Raw genomic sequence first — 21,557 nt, 5'->3', positions numbered from 1 at the left:
TTCACAGCAGAAATAAACGTTTACAGCAGAAATAAACATGTTTACAGCCTGGTACAAAAATCCATTTTAGGTTTTAATAGGTCAGGTTTACCTTCATGACAACTGTGGAGGGAGTGAATTTTTTTCTAACTCGCCTGTTTAAAAGTAATTTAATCGCGAAATTCTGCATATTTACGGGCGTCTTTTTGATTGACAAGTACCCGATCTCCTGATAAGAAGAACGCAGAACAACTGCAGTTTTTAGCCGCGTAACAATTCAGCTCTTCAGAAACCTACGGGTGATGTCACGGAGGCTCCGTCCATGTTTTTATGTCTAAACTGGACACAGCATTGCTTTGGTAGTTTGCAGGTTAGCTTGATGAAATATTGACCAGATTTGTTATCAGCCATCTGTTGCTGTAATCGTGAAAAAAATGCCTCATTTAGGACAAAATTTTTACTTTGTACTGGAACAGAAAAACCGTTAATACGAACACACTGAATCTATACAAAACTTAAACATATGACTTTTAAGCATCCTATAAATGCAACACTAAGTAACTTTCTGACTAAAACTCCAGACATCTGACTTGTTTTGGAGATGTTGTCGCCCTGATTTATCCCACATCACACGCTAGTGACTACACATTAACACAATGGTCGTTTTGAACGCGTATCTTGGCTGATTTATGTAAAACAAAAAAAACTCAGGAGGATATTATTGGACAAAGCGAAGTAAAACCAAAATGAAAGAAGCAGAGGACGAGTTAAAACGAGTCAACATCAGACTGACTTTTACTGAGCGGAGAGAGCTCAGAGAAGAGACAGGATGCAACACAGTTGCTGAATTAGCTGTAAATTTGGGGCGCAAAAGAAAATCTCCCAGAGTTTACTGGTGGGGGTTTGATTTCATATGTTTAACTCGTCACCACCTGAACGGCTTTGATCAGCAGCTCCTGATCCAGAGATCTTTACAGATGTCTGCATGACAGGTTCGTTTGTCAAACGGAACAAGTATGTGTCTTCTAGGCGACTGTCTGACCTCCATCTGAAAATAAATACACAGTGGCTGCGTTCAGGAGCCGGACGCTCCGAACTGGAAGGTTTCTGGTATTCGGTCCACTCCCGGTTCATCAGTGTGTGTGTGTGCAGGTGTAGCGGTTGGTTTCTGGGAGGAGGAAGACTGGAACGTGCTGAGAGGCTCATTCCCGGACCGGAGGAGGAGGAAAGGTGGGAGGGGGAGGAAAGTTCCGGTATCTTGGTTGTGAAATTGGTGTGCTGAATATCTGACTCAGCCCCAGCAAAACACACACATACATACAATACTTAGGTTAAACACACACACATACGCTCTGTTACCAAGCTAGCAGTTAGTAACCAGATCAGCTGACAATCAGCAGTGAAGAGGAGGAAGGAGGAGGAGGAGGAGGAGGAGGAGTGTTACCTCACACGAGGAGCCCTGCGTCCGGTAACTCGGGACTATTTTGAATGTGATGCTGCCTCTCATCTCCCTCTGTGGACAAACACACAGTACGGTTTTAGTTTCTCTGAAACATGTGATGACGTCATGAACAAGTTCAAACGGTCTTCATCTGACTCTTCTTCACTCACATGATGGCTCCTAGAAAGAAGCCGAATTTTAAAGATTTTATTTTCTCTTTCTGTTTACGGTCCAGAATAAAACCTTCTGGCCTCAGACGGGTTTCCTCCTTACACATCTGTGTGCACACGGATCTAGTTATGTTCTCGTTAAACTTAACATTAAGTCTTATAGGATCACCATAAGTTTTAACCATGGGGACATAAGTTTTATAATTCTTCATGTTTGAAACCAACAACACAAACAAGAACAATCATCAGGGCCGGAGTAAAAGTGCAAAGGCCCCTGGGCCAGGAGTGTTCCAGGGGCCCCCTTCCCCACCGCAACATTGTAAAAATTGTGAATCATACATTGTAATACCACATTTCTAACATCTCTCAGCCAGTGGTACCAGTAGCAATACACTAGACACTGTGGTGTAACTATGTGGCTTTTATGTACGTTTTGTTTCATGTCCAAACTGCAGTTGTATGCCCTACATGGGCCCCAAGTGGGCGTGGGCCCCTGGGCCACTTGGATAATCCAGCCTTGACAATTATGGATTAATTCTGCAACAATGAAAAAACAAATAAGTTTTACAATTTCAAAACATTTGTCCTACATTCTACACATCTACTCGAGAACCAATGAAATTACTGCAATCCGTTAATCATGTCGAGATCTGACTAAAGCCGACGCAAATGTTGGTTTGTGGATAAATAATAAGCCTTCATGTCCACATTTTTCCACCTCTTACGAGAAACCATTGGGTTTCCATGAGCTCTCGTATGGGAACTGTTTGGTTGTGGAGACAGTCTCAAGTCTCTGCTCTCCGTCATTAATCAGGAATAAGAGGAATCTGTTTGTTGAATAGACGTGAAATACGTGACAAATGTTTTTGTCTTTTAGAATGAATCTGTACCTGCAGATTTACTTTCTACCTTGTTCCTGTTGTTCCAGTTTCATTAATGAAAATACAAGTTATAATACTTTATCCGAAAGCTTGTTACATCCTCTATGACAAGAAACGTTTAAGGCCGCAATAACAAAAAAAAAAAAAAGTTCTTTTCGTCTGGTCAGTTAATCTGCAACAGGCGGGGATGCCTTTGCTTTTATGTGCAATAAACCCAGTTATGTCATATTTAATGAGAGACTTCGTATGCAAAGGGGCAGGTTGTGTGGTAATTTCATGCCACATGGTGTCAAATTCATGGTGTCAGCTGTTTTCTTAAAACTATCTGTTCAACCTGCATCAGCACGGTCAGCTTCCCGCTTTTCCGTGTAAACCACGCCCATCTCAAGTGTCCGACCAATCACACAACAGCTCTCGCAGTCCCACAAGAATCACATTCTGCTTGACCGATGTGTTGAGAACAAGCCGCGAGTGGTCACCAGTCATGTATGCAAGGACAAAATAAAGTTTGGTTCTTGCTGTCTCGAGATGAAGAAAATATTTTGCTTCTTCCAGAGTTTGTAACAGGCTAAACTCTGTTTAAGATGTGAGACATCTGAACCCAAACTCCTCCCTCTAGAATCTCTTAGATGAAAATCCCATCGAGCTCGACGGCAACATCGTCGTTTCGCAGAGAAGGTTCCAGAGGGTTTTGCTTGATGCCATCAGACATATGAAGTAGGGCTGCTCGATTATGACAAAAATTATAATCACGATTATTTTGACTGAACTTGAGATCTCGATTATTTAACACAATTATCCAGTATTTTTAAACAACGCAGCGCATTGTGGTGTTCTAGACTCTGTGTTGTACATTACAACCGTCTAATGCACGGTTCCGAGTTTTTTAATCCGCTTTTACCGCTTATATAGGAACTATTTTACGTTGGCCTGGATGTACGTTTTATACCAAACAACCGCTGTCAGGCTGCAGCGCGTTTCTCTCATTCACCTGTTAAAAGACGGCTGATCTGAACCAGCTGGTTAACGCGTTGCTATGGTAACGCCCCGTAACGGAGGGACATTTCAGTGTTTAACTGGCCGAACTATGTATAGGAAAATAATGCAGCCAGTTGTCACTGACAATGGTATAAACTATGTTTAGGTGAACTTCCACAACCTACTGCAGTTATTCTACATTGACCTGCAGCCGGAGCCGACTGAGACTGGCCGCCTGGGAGTGCTTTAGGACGGGAGAGGCTCCCGCTGCTCCTTCCTTACAGTAACTGCAGAACAATATGTGCCTTCAAGTCAGTCGCCAAAACACCAGAAAAGTCTCTAATAACTCCAGTAAAAGTTGCTAGATTTGTCGCTTTTCACAAAAAAAGTCTCCAGATTTAGCGAGAAAGTCGCCAAGTTGGCAACAGTGTCTGAATGAAAGCAAAGCGGCTGTGGGAGGAGTTTACAGCACAGCGCTGCAACGCCAGAGACGCTCGATTAGCAGCTGAAGACAGAATAATCACACCCTTTTATTTTTATGATCGTTGAAAACTCAGATCGTAATTGAGATTAAAACCCGATTAATCGCCCAGCTCTAATATGGATCATGAGGAAGGATTTATTTTAACAATGCACCTGATTCTCCGACGTCCTGCTTTTGTTCATCGGTTCTTCTGGAACATTTCTAATCCAACATGTATGTGAAAATATTGTGCTTTCTAAATTTTCACCCTTTTATCCGCTGAAATGTTCTCACTACAATCCTCTCAGCGTCCTGCCAAAGACTCACCAGCATCTTCTGCAGCTGCTCAACAGTCTGGTTGGCCACACTGATGCCGTTGATTTCCCTGATCTCATCTCCAACGTGCAACGTTCCTGAAAGGAAACCAGAAGTTAACACAAACTTTCCTTCTCAGTGCCATTTCATTCCCGGCACAACCAAAGCAGGAAACGACATCCTGGTTTGACTTTCTAGTTACCGCCTGATAAATCAAACAGGTTCGTTAACAAGATGCCATCGTCACAAAGCAACAGAACAAGTGTGCTGCCGCCCTGTTGTTCTGTCCTCAGTGAAGATGGAGCCCTTTTCTTTTTATCCCCTTTCAGAGGCGATTTAAAAAGACCTGAAAGCTTCTTCATCTCAGACAATTAGATGAATAGTAAAACAACAGAGAGGAAATACAATCCTATTTGTTTAATTTGTAACTTGAACAGGAAGAGGGATTATTAGCACATTTCCACCTGCGTGATGATGGAAAGAAACGTGAATCAGAAGGACGTGCATCTTTTTCAGCCTTATGTTAGACGAGGTCCGATAAAATCCACTTTTAGAGAAAATCCATGAACTGAGATGTTATTTAGTGCATCATTATATTCAATTAATTCAGTTTGTATAAGAAAAATGTCTCAAATCAGTGAATATTTAACTCCGATCTCTAAAAATGTTGATACTCCTCAAAATGCGATAAATAGAAAATTAACTTTATGTTGAAATGAAGGAGATTAACCTGATAACTAATTCTTATCAACTTACTACGTTCATTTTTGTAATAATTAAATGATGCTGTGACACGTGGAGGAAAGCGATATGCATGAAGAAATATTTCATTCCTTCTGCGAAACTTTGTTTTTGCGTTTTAAACAAAGACTTTTGTGTTGGTTTGGCGACTCGGCGCTGCAGGTTGAGTCAAGCCGACCTTGTCTGTGGATCATCCCTCCGTGCATTATCCTGGCGACGATGCAGTGGTTTGTGTCGTTCATCTTCAGCGTGATGCCCTGCGTGCATGAAAACAAACAACCCGGAGTCAGCGGCGTGCTGAAATCCAGCAGATCTGACCGCTCAGAACCGCATTGCTGAATCACATGGCGGTCTGAGGGACGGCGTACCATCGGCTCGTCTGTGTTCTTCTGGAACTGGACCAGACGGACTCTGGTGACGTTCTCCAGGTCCATATCTCCGTTGGCGCTCTCTGGGGAGTCTCCGTTCAGGTAGGGTGAGGTGGGGGGAGGGGTCACCCGCAGAGCTTCGTCACTGTAAACCTCGTGGGCGACCACGTCGTGGGCCTGCAGCAACGCCTGTGGACACAGAAGAAACCACTCTTACTCTCTTCTTAGTGATCAAGTTGGAGATTGAGAGAAGAAGATCATGGATAAGAAATGGATTTTATTTGACGAGTCAGGAGACAGATCCGTCCATCGTTCCTGAATACCAAACCATTTTCACAGACATGGACGGTTTTCCCTGTTTGGGATGTTTGGGAATAAGAAGAGGAGGACAGGTCAACGTTTTATCTAAACAGTCGAGTGTGTTTAGACTCGTATGCAAAACCGGAGCGGAAACCTGGTTATGATCTGAACTAAATAGAGCCCCTCGTTTATAAACTGTCAGGAGTCTGAATGTTATCCGACTCGCTGCTCTGCAGTACATGAAGATGTTTAACCTTTTCCACAGCAGCTATTACTTCCTGTTTTACTAGAAGAATCACATCTAGTAGCAGCAAACCCCCGCCACTCCCATCACACAGTGTTGGACTTCCCTCCTCCGACAGCCACAGAGACCCTTGAATGGCACTTTAACAAACCAGTCTGAGCTTCAGAAGACAGCGATCAAACATCAACAAAGGGGGGAACCGTCACCGTTTCCCTTCAGCGTTACACAAAAACACACACTTAAAAAGCACGTCAAGGAAGGAGAGCAGATCAGAGAGGCAGAGACATGAAGGCGACGGCAGCTTCTCTGACTTCCACGTCAAAACACATCACATGTGTCCTCAGACATCCAGGAAGGTGAGCGGGTGAAATGAGGCCTTCAGGCTGCGAGGGGCAACATGAACAACAGGGAAAGAGGTACAGTCTGGTGTCTCATCGAGCAGTGAAATCCTGCAGCATCAGCACCGTTTCACATCAAGAATCAATTATTTCATAAACAACATGAGAAAAAATAAGGAGATAAACTGTACAAAGCATGTTCCCAAGCAGATTTTATTAAAAATTGAAAACTAATATTTAAAGTTTATATCAGAAATTACTTTTGGTCAAAATAGAAACATAAATATCTAAACAGCATATCCTTTATTGAACCTTTTCCACTGTTAAGTTAACCTAAAAAGTAATCTTTCACCTTAAACTGAAATGAGATCTTTTATTTATTTATTTTTTTAGTTATTTATTTATTCTTTAAATGAGATCTTACATTGGTTACCTAAGACGGTTTGTGTTTACTTTATCACAGTTTATTTCCATAAATAATCGGCTTGTCAGTCAAGGAGTATCCTGCCTAAAAGCTCAGCCTGCTTTAAGGTGTGTGTACGACAAGCGGTGCAATAGAAGAGCTCAGACCTCCTCCAAGCAGCTCATTTCCACCATCCAGTGACTTCCATCATGTTCTGGTCCTTCATTCATTTTCTATCGATCCACTGTCAGATTCCAGATGGTAGTATCCAGAACGTTGTTCCTGTTCTGGATGGTAGTATCCAGAACATCGTTCTTGTTTTGGATGGTAGTATCCAGAACGTTGTTCCTGTTCTGGATGGTAGTATCCAGAACGTCGTTCCTGTTCTGGATGGTAGTATCCAGAACGTTGTTCCTGTTCTGGATAGTAGTATCCAGAACGTTGTTCCTGTTCTGGATGGTAGTATCCAGAACGTTGTTCCTGTTCTGGATGGTAGTATCCAGACCGTTGTTACTGTTCTAGATGGTAGTGTCCAGAGTGATGTTATTGTTCTGGGTGGTAGTATCCAGAGCATCGTTCTTGTTCTGGATGGTAATATCCAGAACATCGTTCTTGTTCTGGATGGTAGTATCCAGAACGATGTTCCTGTTCTGGATGGTAGTATCCAGAACGTCGTTCTTGTTTTGGATGGTAGTATTCAGAACGTTGTTACTGTTCTAGATGGTAGTATCCAGAACATCGTTCTTGTTTTGTATGGTAGTATCCAGAACATTGTTCCTGTTCTGGATGGTAGTATCCAGAACGTTGTTCCTGTTCTAGATGGTAGTATCCAGAACATCGTTCTTGTTTTGTATGGTAGTATCCAGAACGTCGTTCCTGTTCTGGATGGTAGTATCCAGAACGTTGTTCCTGTTCTGGATGGTATTATCCAGAACGTTGTTCCTGTTCTGGATGGTAGTATCCAGACCGTTGTTACTGTTCTAGATGGTAGTGTCCAGAGTGATGTTATTGTTCTGGATGGTAATATCCAGAACATCGTTCTTGTTCTGGATGGTAGTATCCAGAACGATGTTCCTGTTCTGGATGGTAGTATCCAGAACGTCGTTCTTGTTTTGGATGGTAGTATTCAGAACGTTGTTCCTGTTCTGGATGGTAGTATCCAGAACATTGTTACTGTTCTAGATGGTAGTATCCAGAACATCGTTCTTGTTTTGGATGGTAGTATCCAGAACATTGTTCCTGTTCTGGATGATAGTATCCAGAACATTGTTCCTGTTCTAGATGGTAGTATCCAGAACATCGTTCTTGTTTTAGATGGTAGTATCCAGAACGTTGTTCCTGCCTGGATGGTATTATCCAGAACGTTGTTCCTGTTCTAGATGGTAGTATCCAGAACATCGTTCTTGTTCTGGATGGTAGTATCCAGAACGTCGTTCCTGTTCTGGATGGTATTATCCAGAACGTTGTTCCTGTTCTGGATGGTAGTATCCAGACCGTTGTTACTGTTCTAGATGGTAGTGTCCAGAGTGATGTTATTGTTCTGGGTGGTAGTATCCAGAACGTCGTTCTTGTTTTGGATGGTAGTATTCAGAACGTTGTTACTGTTCTAGATGGTAGTATCCAGAACATCGTTCTTGTTTTGTATGGTAGTATCCAGAACATTGTTCCTGTTCTGGATGGTAGTATCCAGAACGTTGTTCCTGTTCTAGATGGTAGTATCCAGAATATCGTTCTTGTTTTGTATGGTAGTATCCAGAACGTCGTTCCTGTTCTAGATGGTAGTGTCCAGAGTGATGTTATTGTTCTGGGTGGTAGTATCCAGAGCATCGTTCTTGTTCTGGATGGTAATATCCAGAACGATGTTCTTGTCCTGGATGGTAGTATCCAGAACGTGGTTCCTGTTCTGGATGGTATTATCCAGAACGTTGTTCCTGTTCTGGATGGTAGTATCCAGACCGTTGTTACTGTTCTAGATGGTAGTGTCCAGAGTGATGTTATTGTTCTGGGTGGTAGTATCCAGAGCATCGTTCTTGTTCTGGATGGTAATATCCAGAACATCGTTCTTGTTCTGGATGGTAGTATCCAGACCGTTGTTACTGTTCTAGATGGTAGTGTCCAGAGTGATGTTATTGTTCTGGGTGGTAGTATCCAGAGCATCGTTCTTGTTCTGGATGGTAATATCCAGAACATCGTTCTTGTTCTGGATGGTAGTATCCAGAACGATGTTCCTGTTCTGGATGGTAGTATCCAGAACGTCGTTCTTGTTTTGGATGGTAGTATTCAGAACGTTGTTCCTGTTCTGGATGGTAGTATCCAGAACATTGTTACTGTTCTAGATGGTAGTATCCAGAACATCGTTCTTGTTTTGTATGGTAGTATCCAGAACATTGTTCCTGTTCTGGATGGTAGTATCCAGAACGTTGTTCCTGTTCTAGATGGTAGTATCCAGAATATCGTTCTTGTTTTGTATGGTAGTATCCAGAACGTCGTTCCTGTTCTGGATGGTAGTATCCAGAACGTTGTTCCTGTTCTAGATGGTATTATCCAGAACGTTGTTCCTGTTCTGGATGGTAGTATCCAGACCGTTGTTACTGTTCTAGATGGTAGTGTCCAGAGTGATGTTATTGTTCTGGATGGTAATATCCAGAACATCGTTCTTGTTCTGGATGGTAGTATCCAGAACGATGTTCCTGTTCTGGATGGTAGTATCCAGAACGTCGTTCTTGTTTTGGATGGTAGTATTCACAACGTTGTTCCTGTTCTGGATGGTAGTATCCAGAACATTGTTACTGTTCTAGATGGTAGTATCCAGAACATCGTTCTTGTTTTGGATGGTAGTATCCAGAACATTGTTCCTGTTCTGGATGGTAGTATCCAGAACATTGTTCCTGTTCTAGATGGTAGTATCCAGAACATCGTTCTTGTTTTAGATGGTAGTATCCAGAACGTTGTTCCTGCCTGGATGGTATTATCCAGAACGTTGTTCCTGTTCTAGATGGTAGTATCCAGAACATCGTTCTTGTTCTGGATGGTAGTATCCAGAACGTCGTTCCTGTTCTGGATGGTAGTATCCAGAACGTTGTTCCTGTTCTGGATGGTAGTATCCAGAACGTTGTTCCTGTTCTGGATGATAGTATCCAGACCGTTGTTACTGTTCTAGATGGTAGTGTCCAGAGTGATGTTATTGTTCTGGATGGTAGTATCCAGAACATTGTTCTTGTTCTGGATGGTAGTATCCAGAACGATGTTCTTGTCCTGGATGGTAGTATCCAGAACGTTGTTCCTGTTCTGGATGGTATTATCCAGAACGTTGTTCCTGTTCTGGATAGTAGTATCCAGAGCATCGTTCTTGTTCTGGATGGTAATATCCAGAACATCGTTCTTGTTCTGGATGGTAGTATCCAGACCGTTGTTACTGTTCTAGATGGTAGTGTCCAGAGTGATGTTATTGTTCTGGGTGGTAGTATCCAGAGCATCGTTCTTGTTCTGGATGGTAATATCCAGAACATCGTTCTTGTTCTGGATGGTAGTATCCAGAACGATGTTCCTGTTCTGGATGGTAGTATCCAGAACGTTGTTCTTGTTTTGGATGGTAGTATTCAGAACGTTGTTCCTGTTCTGGATGGTAGTATCCAGAACATTGTTACTGTTCTAGATGGTAGTATCCAGAACATCGTTCTTGTTTTGGATGGTAGTATCCAGAACATTGTTCCTGTTCTGGATGGTAGTATCCAGAACATTGTTCCTGTTCTAGATGGTAGTATCCAGAACATTGTTCCTGTTCTAGATGGCAGTATCCAGAACATTGTTCCTGTTCTAGATGGTAGTATCCAGAACATCGTTCTTGTTTTAGATGGTAGTATCCAGAACGTTGTTCCTGCCTGGATGGTATTATCCAGAACGTTGTTCCTGTTCTAGATGGTAGTATCCAGAACATCGTTCTTGTTCTGGATGGTAGTATCCAGAACGTTGTTCCTGTTCTGGATGGTAGTATCCAGAACGTTGTTCCTGTTCTGGATGATAGTATCCAGACCGTTGTTACTGTTCTAGATGGTAGTGTCCAGAGTGATGTTATTGTTCTGGATGGTAGTATCCAGAACATTGTTCTTGTTCTGGATGGTAGTATCCAGAACGATGTTTTTGTCCTGGATGGTAGTATCCAGAACGATGTTCCTGTTCTGGATGGTAGTATCCAGAACGTTGTTCCTGTTCTGGATGGTAGTATTCAGAACGTTGTTCCTGTTTCAGATGGTAGTATTCAGAACATCGTTCTTGTTTTGGATGGTAGTATCCAGAACGTTGTTCCTGTTCTGGATGGTAGTATCCAGAACGTTGTTCCTGTTCTGGATGGTAGTATCCAGAATGTTGTTCCTGTTCTGGATGGTAGTATCCAGAACGTTGTTACTGTTCTAGATGGTAGTGTCCAGAGCGATGTTCCTGTTCTGGATGATAGTAACCAAAACGATGTTCCTGTTGTGGATGGTAGTATCCAGAACATCGTTCTTGTTCTGGACGGTAGTATCCAGAGCGTTGTTCCTGTTCTGGATGGCAGTATCCACAACGATATTCCTGTTCTAGATGATAGTATCCAGAACGATGTTCCTGGTCTGGATGGTAGTATCCAGAACATCGTTCTTGTTTTGGATGGTGGTATCCAGAACGTTGTTCTTATTCTAGATGGTAGTATCCAGAACTTTGTTACTGTTCTGGATGGTAGTATCCAGAATGTTGCCAGGATCCGCATCTATCTTTGATATAATGGAAAACCTGTTGGGAACTTCTCCTGGATTTTTTCACCATTTGTTGTGTAGTTTTATGCAGATAGACTGAAAATGTTCCAATCTCACAATGAGGAATCATCCCTTCCAACATTCCTGCATCCAGATGTTGATCCGTATCTCTCCCAACCATTTAACCATTGGAAAAACCATCATTAAAATCACTACCACTATGTATTATGTATCCATGTTTACTGAATGAGGAAGATGAAGGTAAATAAATGTCTCACAATGAAAGGACTTTTTGATCTTTCAGATCAATAATCGCTCAGCTTGGCATAAAATGCTGGAGCTGTTTGCTAAGAGAATGCCTGGACTGTAGCGCTGCGTGCTGTTGGTCAATTTGAGCAGCAGAACAGCATCATTTGTTGCTCAAAACGAATCAAACCCTCCAACATGTTGAAGCTACAAACTAAACATTGAAGCTGCTGCAGCTCATCTGCTCTCAGCTTTTATTTGACCCCTCTGGAATGTGGATCACGTCAGCTCAGGTTGTCATAGCGCCATGAAGCGGCCAGGCCCCTGACCCGACACAGCACATTGCATCAAACACGCCTTACTGACCTCCATCCACACCTCCTCTCCTCTCATTCATCTGGATTACTCACTTTCCCTCGCTGCAGTTTGATGAACTTTCTGAATGTCTCTCTGACGGTCTGTCCGCCTGCTATCGAGCAGGTCATCGATCAGAGGCGGAAATCAGAGGCGTTAATGTGATGGCATAAGCAGGGGGAGCTGCATGCGGGTCTGGAGGGGCACGTACGACATGCAGAGCAGATTCTGACAACCTGAACCCTGATTCTTTTCAGCAGAATTGCTCCTGGAGGAATTTTTCCTCCCATTTGTATGAGCAAAGTGAAAGAAGATTAAAACTTATTGATGCATCTTCATGCAGAAGAAATAAGAGCAGTGAGGAAGTTGCAGAATAAACCACATTTCTATTTAATCAGCTGCTGCATGTTTACCACGTGTTTGCCAGGACAAAATAACGTAATTTTGTTCTTGCTGTCTCGAGATGAAGAAAATAACTTGCTTCTTCCAGAGTTTGAAACAGGTTAAACTCTGTTTAAGATGCGAGACATCAGAACTCCTCCCTCTAGAATCTCTTAAATGAAAATCACATCGAGCTCGACGGCAACATCTTCGTATCGCAGAGAAGGTTCCAGAGGGTTTTGCTTGATGTCATCAGACATGTGAAGTAGGGCTGCTCTTTTATGACAAAAAATATAATCATGATTATTTTTGACTGAAATTGAGATCTTGATTATTTAAGACAATTATCCAGTATTTTTAAACAATGTTAGCGTCGAGGTGTTCTAGACTGTGTCGTGCATTATAACCGTCTAATGCACGGTTCCGAGTTTTTTTAATCCGCTTTTACTGCTTATATAGAAACTATTTTATTTCCTCTTCGTGCAGAGGAAATAAGAGCAGTGAGGAAGTTGCAGAATAAACCACATCTCTATTTAATCAGCTGCTGCATGTTTACCATACCATGCAAAGCCAAAGTGCTGCTCAACAGGTAAAACTCAGGACAGTAGTAAAGCACAGAAATGTGTCTGAAAGGCCCCCCTGCTCTCGTTTGCTAGCTCTTACTAGCTGGAAATGTGCGAGTTTTCTTTGACTTACCATGAAATGAGGCTGCGTCAGTATCCGTCCGAGTTCTTTCGCTTCGTGTTTTTCTGGGTAGCAGGAGATCTCTTCCAGCACCTGAGGAAATGGAAAGAGAAGCTTTAATCCTTTCCAGCTTCATGCCCAGATCGCCCACAGCTGAAACCCCCCCCCCCAAATGTACCTGCTGCACCTTCAGAGTATGGAGAACGACCCAGTGACCCCATAGAATCGCCCTGACACTTCCTCCTACTCCTCCATAGCCAGTGTGAGAACAACTCTGGACACCACATAGTGAGTTAAGGAATCCGACCATGCTTCGCCCCTCCCTCCTGCCCTTTTTGACGCGACTTGGTTAGATGTCAGCTTCAGTTATGTTGCGCCTGACTGGTGAATGTGGTATTGTAGAGGTGAGGCCTCTGAGAGGGATGTGTGTGGACTGAAACCTGCATTGTGGAGTAGCTGCTTGGCTACTCCACAAGGGGGGGGTGGGGTGGGGGGGTGGGGGGGGTGGGGGGGGTGGGGGGGGGGGGGGGGTGCAGGCTGTATACATCCAGGTATTCATTATCTCTAAACCACATGTGCTTGTTACAGTGGAAGAGGTACCGACATATCAGAACCTCACGCTGCAGAACATCAACTTCTCTGTAATTCAACTCATTACCGCTCCCTTTAGGCAAAATTATTAGACAGCATGGAATAAACTTTTATTGTTATGCAGATGATACTCAGATATACTTATCCTTTAAACCAGATGAAACAAATCAGCCCAATAGGCTACAAAATTGTCTCATAGACATAAAGACTTGAATGTCTAGAAATTTTCCCCTCTTAAACTCAGATAAGACTGAAGTAATTCTAGTTGGATCTGAAAAACTCTGAAAAAGCTAAATTTAAATGGATCTGAAAAGCTAAATTTTCCGGTTTTGTAATGAACCTGGATGGCATTACTTTAGCTTCCAGTGCTACAGTGAGAAACCTTGGAGTAATATTTGACCCTGACCTGTCCTTTGGTCCACATATTAAGCAGGTTACTAAAACAGCCTTCTTTCATTTACGTAATATAGCCAAAATTAGGGACATTCTGTCTCAGAGTGATGCAGAAAAACTGGTTCACGCTTTTGTTACTTCGAGACTAGATTACTGTAACTCTCTATTACTGGGCTGTCCTAAATATGCCCTGAAAACCCTTCAGCTGATCCAGAATTCTGCAGCCGGAGTCCTGACCAGAACCAGCATGAGAGATCATATTTCTCCAGTTTTAGCCTCTCTTCATTGGCTGCCTGTTGAATCTAGAATAGAATTTAAAATCCTTCTCCTTACATATAAAGCCCTCCACAGCCAGGCACCACTATATATCAAAGACCTCATTGTTCCTTATATACCAAGCAGAGTACTTCGTTCGCAGACTGCAGGCTTACTTGTGGTTCCTAGAGTCTCAAAGAGCCGAGCAAGAGGCAGAGCCTTTGGTTATCAGGCCCCTCTCTTATGGAATAAGCTCCCAGTTAGTGTTAGGGAAGCAGACACCCTCCCCACCTTTAAGACTAGGCTGAAGACTTATCTTTTTGATAAGTCCTATAGCTAGGGATGGTTAGCATCCCTTAGTTATGCTGCTATAGGTTTAGACTGCTGAGGGACATTTCCTGATACACTGAGCTTCTTTCTTTTTCTCTTTATCTCTTTCTTTTACCCCCCCCCCATAACAGTGTTGCATCATTAACATGTATGTCTCCTGTCTCAGCAGGTCTCCCTGGCCGGGAGTAGCAGTTCCTGTTGTCTTTCTGTCCTCTTCCCCCCACACAGCAGAGGCAGATGGCTGCCTGTCCTGAGCCGGGTTCTGCCGGAGGTTTCCTTCCTGTTAAAAGGGAGTTTTTTCCTTCCCACTGTCGCCAGTGTGCTTGCTCAGGATGGGAGATTGAGTTGGAGCCTCCAATTGGCCTTCATTATGTTTTCCCCTCTGTCTGTAAAGCGTCTTGAGATGGCATTGCCGTGATTTGACGCTATATAAATAAAGTTGAATTGAATTGAATACCGCTCCATCTATGACTTAACCTCATTTAAATTAAATGGCAGTGTCACAGAAAGACAAAGGCGTGAAGAATTAAGGTAAAGTTGCAAAGTTAATATCAGCTGGAACTGATAAATACTCTCTCCGAGGAGCTCATTATCTTTAGGTGTCTGCCTGCACAGATGTGCTCATTAAAGCAGAAGAAAATAATCCAGTTTTATGTTTTCTTCTGGATCACAGCGAAGCGGTCATACTTATTCTTATAAATGAAATGAAATATTGTTTAGTTAATTCATTATATGGAACCACATTTATGAGAAGCATGCAACTCGGATCCTGTAAAGTCAAGTTTTTTAAGCATACTAACCTGTATTGTTCCTCCTAATGTTTTACTTTGCACCACCACAAGGTGGCAGTAACGCACCAAACTGCATATCATAACACAACAAAAAGAAAAGCGCTTCACTGACGGTGTGTTCAGACTAAACGCGTTTTGAGCGTCAGGTTTACATGTAAAGTCTATGTGGAGGCACGTCAAGGAAGTGTCAAGCTTTCTCACTGCGCATTTTGAGCGTCAGCATGATGCGCATCATGCGCCAAAATTTTAAAAAGTGTTACGTGTTTGACGCGCATTACGCGCGAAACATGCCACAAAACCCAGAGATGAAAAATTGGAACTTTTGCCGCTTGACGAGGGGCGTCAACCAATCAGAGTGATCAGCACGCAGCTCCTGGAGTACGCCTACGATTTATCTGATGAACCCAGACACGGGGCCGAGACGCCCTACGACAGCGTTCCTCATCGCATGCAGCTCCCTGACTCTTGACTTGCGGCTCGTGAAGCAGCCACTGTCTTTCTGAAAATGCGATCTAAACAAGTCATAACGATCCTCAACGCTGCAGTTCTCTCCACAAACAAGAGCTGCAGGCTGCTTGCAGAAGCTTTGCTGTCCTAACGGCCCTAACTGACCCTGTCAGAGTTGCCAGTTTTGGCTGATTTCAGCTGCTCCGAACTCCGCCAAAGAGCTGCTCCGTCGGTAGCTCCATATATATATTGAAAAAGAAACACCGACATTCTGGAGGCATTATTGTATTTTCACCATATACTGTTACATAAGAATGCCGTTACTCTGTGCAATATTTAGAATAACCATTCCTTGCTAAAAAGTTGAATGTTACTGATTTGGCAACGTAGCAGGATACGTAGCATGGCAATGCTACGTATCCTTGGGGTGGGGGGCGGCTCTTGTTGCATTAACAGTAACTATCACTGCCCTACGACGACGTTCTCTAGGTTTATTTATTAAATAAAACCATGCCATCTCTCTACTGCACCGCCATCATTCAAACTGACCAGAAGGAAAGCTCCGCCTTTCCCACCTCTCTTTTTCGCCGTGTTTGCCGCTCGCTCCAGACAAGCGGCAAATGTGGCAGGAGCGTCAGGAGCGTTGGACACAAAAGTGACAGTTTAGTGACCAGCGTTGAGGGTTCAGCGTTTTGAGCGTCAAAAATGCTCAAAACGTGTTTGGTCTGAACAGACCGTAAGACCTTGTACTCACATATCCGGGGTTTTATAAAACCGAATATCTTCCCACCTCCGGCCAGTAAAGAAAAGGTCCACATGACCTCACTTTCCAAAAAACAAATCCATCTACATAACCGCGTTGTTAAGCACAACCATAAGTATGTCCAACCTTTAGGTGGCGGTAGCACTCCGATCCTATACAATCAGAATGACCTTCTGCCTAACCGACAAAACATGCCTCTTATGTGATCTGGTTAGGTGGTGGTAAATAGCTGTCTTTAATCTCATCCTTCGCCTTCGGTCATCTACGTGGAGCGGAACTGTCGGCGGTGTAAAAACACAAAGCGCCTGGACGATGGATAACACCAACACAGAACTTGAGGACGTCCATGCTGTTGGAAACAAAGATGGCGTCATGCTAATTTTTGTCGAAGACGATTCAAGACCTAAAACTCTGGTTATTTATGTCCACATCCAGACGTGTGAGTATTCAACCGTTTTTTATGTTTGGTCGTTTTTAAAAGAATCGTTTTTGATTGAAGAAATAATTTCTAAAATATCGTCGTATTGGGAGATACCTGCTACGTTCCGACGAAGAACTACAACGTCCACGTTTACATCAGTTTAATTCCTCTTTAATTCAGAATATAAGTTAGATCTGGCTACACCTCCTCCAGAGGCTACACCTCCCAGGTTCAGATCCGGGCCTCAGGTCCTTGATGCCACCACCTCTACATCATGAAAAGTCCAAGAAAAAAGAAAAAGAAAACACACTGAAGTAAAAACTCTACCCCCCCCCCCCCCCCAGTAAAATATGGTTGATAATCACATCATATTCCTGCTTAAACAAATGCTGAACCGCGATCCGTCGGAAAGACTCCCAGTTCCTCCTCTGACCATTCCTCACCTTTCTCTTGAATAATGTGGTCTAGTGATCATTTAGTTATTAGTTCTGCTCCTCAGCCTCCAACATGTAAACACTGCAAAGCGACGGCATCTAACCCTTCCTCGTGCTCAGATCAGCTGTATCGTGTGTGATGAGGTCTTACACATTCCAGATGTTTCAAAGCGCCACGTGCTCCGTCTTGGGAGGAACTCTTTAGGTGGAGGAAGACAGGAAGAATCGTTACCTCTGCATTTACATCACATTTCAGATGCTCTGATTAGTTTCTGAAGCTAAATTTACTCATAAGGAGGATCCATCCTCAGAAGACGAAGGTGGAGGTTAAAGGAGACGTAATGTAGTTAGAAAAAGAGCTAAAAACTGCCCTGCTGGGGTGGAAACAAACAAGGATCCACCAGAAGCAACAAGGTGATTTATTTACAGCATCTCAGCCAGAATGAAGCAGACAGAGGTGAGGAAGAGGAGGAGGAGGATGGGGTTTATCCTGAAGGCACAACCATGAATAAATGATGAGATACACTGAGGTCAAGCTGCACTGCAGCAGTTCCAGGCTGGTTTATCAAACATGTCCCAGTCTACGGTTTCCTTCCTGACCGACGTAAAGTCACCATGAAGAGTTTCCCTTTGAGGAGAACGGTTTGTATGAAAGTTAGGGGTGGGAAAGTCTGACAGGTTATGACGTTAGCGCATTAATAACACAGATTAATAACTGGTGTTGTGTTGAGTTTTGTTCCAGTTCCATCAGAGGCCAAAAAACGATGTTTAAAAAGTGCATAAATTAAGTTGCGTTGAGCTCAATGAGAGCTATAAAACAAGCTTTTCCTGCATCCTGGAACGCACGGCTCAGAGCTGAAGGTGCTAAAGGACAGAAAAACAGATTTTTCTGTCTGCTGGGTCAAAGATTTTCAATTCGACAGATCTCTGATGAAGCTTTTTGAGGAAGCAATAAGCTTCCTAAACCCTGACTCTGCATGAATCTGAGACGACTAAACACTGACCGCATGTTGTTTACAGATTAGCTTTACATGAAAACAATGACTTGGTCTAGTTTTAGTTACAGCGTCTCTTCAATCAGACTTCCCAGCGGCGGCTGTAGTCGCCTCCCGGAGCAAACAGGATTACTGTCTCCGCTTTAAAGCGCTGAAAAACACTTCAAAATGACTCAATCTGCATGACTTTAAAAGCTGCATCAAACAGACTCTTGTTTGGGTGGATGTTTGAAGGATGAATCTAAAACCACCAGCATCTGCTGTGGCTCGTCTGATTTCAGCAGGAAAACGTGAACCAGACAGCAGATTTAAACATTTTGTATAAAAGCGAGCTGCGTTAATTAGCCAGGTCTCCGACGCGAACAAAGCCACATAAAGACCGAGTTCAGCTGGCGTAAATGGCTTCCCCTGTCTTCTAACAGCGCTGGGATTTACGACGCCAGCCCCTCGCCCACTCCCTCACACTTCACACTCTTTAATTGCTCCCTCAACAAAGCACCAAACAAACATGGCAGCGTTGTGTGTAGCTGCCTGAATGCACGAGTGTACACAAAACCCACTCACAATGCACACCACTGATCCCCACTTCCCTCGCACCCCCACCCTCTTCTGTCACCATCCTTATTAAGCAGCAGCACACACACAAACCCACTCTCACTGTGGCGAGTCCTTCACGGCCCGAGTGGGACCCTGGAGACTGCAGAAAGCCGGCTAATAGTCTGCAGATCCATTGTTGTGGTGTGTCTGTAATGAGGAGGGTCAAACACGTTGGAGATGTGTTTGATTAAAGCTGCTGTGTGAGAACTCCACCCGAACGGTGCTGGGTTTCATGACCGATAACGGGTGTCTTTACTGGAGGACCCCTGGTTGTGCCTGGACCCCACCGACACACAGAAAGCAGCCCGTTTACAGGTCAGCAGATGAGTTAGTGGGTGAGAGGCCAGCAGGAATAAAGCAGCCCGAGCGCCGGCAGAAGTGTGAGTTAGAACAGTTATCACATCATCATCATCATGAGGACAAAGGGAAAGTGTGTGTGTGTGTGTTTGGTCACCTCTTTGGCTCTCTGCACTGCATCACTAGGGGGGTTTCGGATCTGAGGGGACGACTTGGTGTTGATCTTATCGTAGAGCTGAAATAAAAGACAGAAGTGGGTCAGTCATCGATGTGAATGAAAAGCAGAGAACGTGGTTTTCAGTTATACATATGTACGTTTATCACGGCTGCTTCATGTGTTTTGTGTTCATTTGAATCATCGTTTGTGTGCAACCTCATCGGATCAGCTTGGTCTAAATGACAGAAAGTTACTAGTTTATTTTTTACAACAACTGGTACAAACTTTTAATGTATTTATTGGGTGAATATAAAAGTAAAGACCACAGACTGTATATAAAAAGATGGGCAGAGCCTCCGTAACGTCACCCGTAGGTTTCTGAAGAGCTGAACTGAAGCTCGGTGGGCGGTTCCTACCATCGCCATCTTGGCAGGGGCATGCGTGTCGTCTCACCCGCAAAATACAAATATGGGCAAAGAGGTGGAGCTGAGAGGGGGGCGTCATGGTGGATGATTGACATCGAGCGAACTCCGAGCTGCCTGTAGCTAAGAGCTAACAGAGCTAACCCCGAGATAACAGTAGCTAACCAGCTAACGGAGGTAAGCGAGCTAAAGCGTTGTTGACCGCCTAAAAACCGCGGTTGTTCTACGATCTTCTTACTTGAAGCGGGAGATCGGGTACTTGTCAATCAAAAGGACACGCCCCTAATTATGCCGAATTTTGAGATAAAATGACTCTAAAACGGGTGAGTTGGAAAAAAAATCCGTCCCCCCACAGTTGTCATGAAGGTAAACCTGACCTATTAAACCTAAAATGGATTTTTGTACCAGGCTGTAAACATGTTTATTTCTGCTGTAAACATGTTTATTTCTGCTGTGAAGTTGGTCTTTTTAACATGGTACTCTATGGGGATTTGCTCTGTTTTGCAGCCCCTAGTGGATGAAGGGGGAACTGCAGTTTTTTGCACTTCTGCATAGGCTTCACTTTTAACCGCCGGAGGTCGCCGCTTGGTAAAGACATTTAAAATCAATACTTCAGTCCACGAGTCGTCAGATGGTGAACGTGTTGTTAAAAGACAGAAAACGCCTGTGGACGGATACAGGAGAGGCTACAGTATCTCAGTTGTCTCAGGTACCTCCAGAAAATAAGTTTTTTCCCTCCATCACAGCAAATGATCCATCTCCGAGTTTTAACAAAAGTAAACCAGGTTTGCATGAATATGTTGGATTTATTTTTATACCCAACAACCAAACGGATATCCGTCCTCTGCTTTGGCTCCAGGCTGGGTGGAGAAATATGTTCAATGCAGAGCAAAACCAGAACCAAGTCCGTCTCCAAGTTTCCTTCCTGGTCTCAGTCTCCATTTTTATCTTTGTTCATGCTGTTATATTCTTTTATTATTTATTATTTATTATATCTATGATGCGATTTTAGGGACAAATCTTGCAGCAACTGGTGTTAACATTTGTCCACACCAGAAAACTTTTTAGTTTCCAGAAGTATTTGCAGAAGTACATCAACCACATGTGGTAAATAACGCTGAGTGAAGGTAAAAACTTTTCCTGTTTCCTTGCAGAACAGCTAAACTACACGCTCTGCTCTGCAAACAGCTCGTCTTCAGCAAGCAGCGAATGACAGATGGAGTTGTCTCCATAGCAACGAAGTCCTGAAACCTGATTTTCACCTGAACAAGTTTTTTTTCTTTTTTAATCAAACAAGAATTACAGAAGAAAAAAACAGAAGTTTGTGGCCCTGGAAGCCTAAAATGTTTGATTTTCTTTCATTTCTGCAGAAGCAGCAGATTGTTCAGAGTGTTTATGCCGTTTATAACGTCCTCTTTCAGCAGGAATGTGAGGAACAAAAAAAAAATTTTAAAGCAAACTACAGAAGCGTAGAGCTGTCATCCTCATAAAAAAAAAAAGTTTGGGCCTTATTTCGTTATAACGTGATAGTTTTATTGTAAAAACGTGAAACGTATCACGTTATAACGTGATATGTTTTATTGTAAAAACGTATAACCACTTGAACGCTGGAGGGATTACATCTCTCAGCTGGCCCGGGAGCGCCTTG

The 21,557-nt window shown here is 43.2% G+C and overlaps 1 protein-coding gene across 1 annotated transcript in view; it reads right to left on the bottom strand.

Moving 5' to 3' along the window:
* Window positions 1-21,557, bottom strand: part of caska (calcium/calmodulin-dependent serine protein kinase a) — a gene marked incomplete at its 5' end in the record, with an annotated part of 120,562 nt that overhangs the window by 17,143 nt on the left and 81,862 nt on the right. The window contains 7 exons of the mRNA XM_079254304.1: window positions 1,424-1,492; window positions 4,240-4,325; window positions 5,147-5,225; window positions 5,337-5,525; window positions 13,029-13,109; window positions 17,593-17,640; window positions 19,488-19,565. Coding sequence (XP_079110430.1) covers window positions 1,424-1,492; window positions 4,240-4,325; window positions 5,147-5,225; window positions 5,337-5,525; window positions 13,029-13,109; window positions 17,593-17,640; window positions 19,488-19,565 — 630 coding nt within the window. The remainder of the gene's footprint in view (window positions 1-1,423; window positions 1,493-4,239; window positions 4,326-5,146; window positions 5,226-5,336; window positions 5,526-13,028; window positions 13,110-17,592; window positions 17,641-19,487; window positions 19,566-21,557) is intronic.

Source organism: Telmatherina bonti (assembly GCF_933228915.1).
Source record: "Telmatherina bonti genome assembly, chromosome: 15".
Taxonomy (NCBI): domain Eukaryota; kingdom Metazoa; phylum Chordata; class Actinopteri; order Atheriniformes; family Telmatherinidae; genus Telmatherina; species Telmatherina bonti.
The sequence above is the reverse complement of the archived record's forward strand: the minus strand, read 5'-3'. Positions and strand labels throughout refer to the sequence as shown.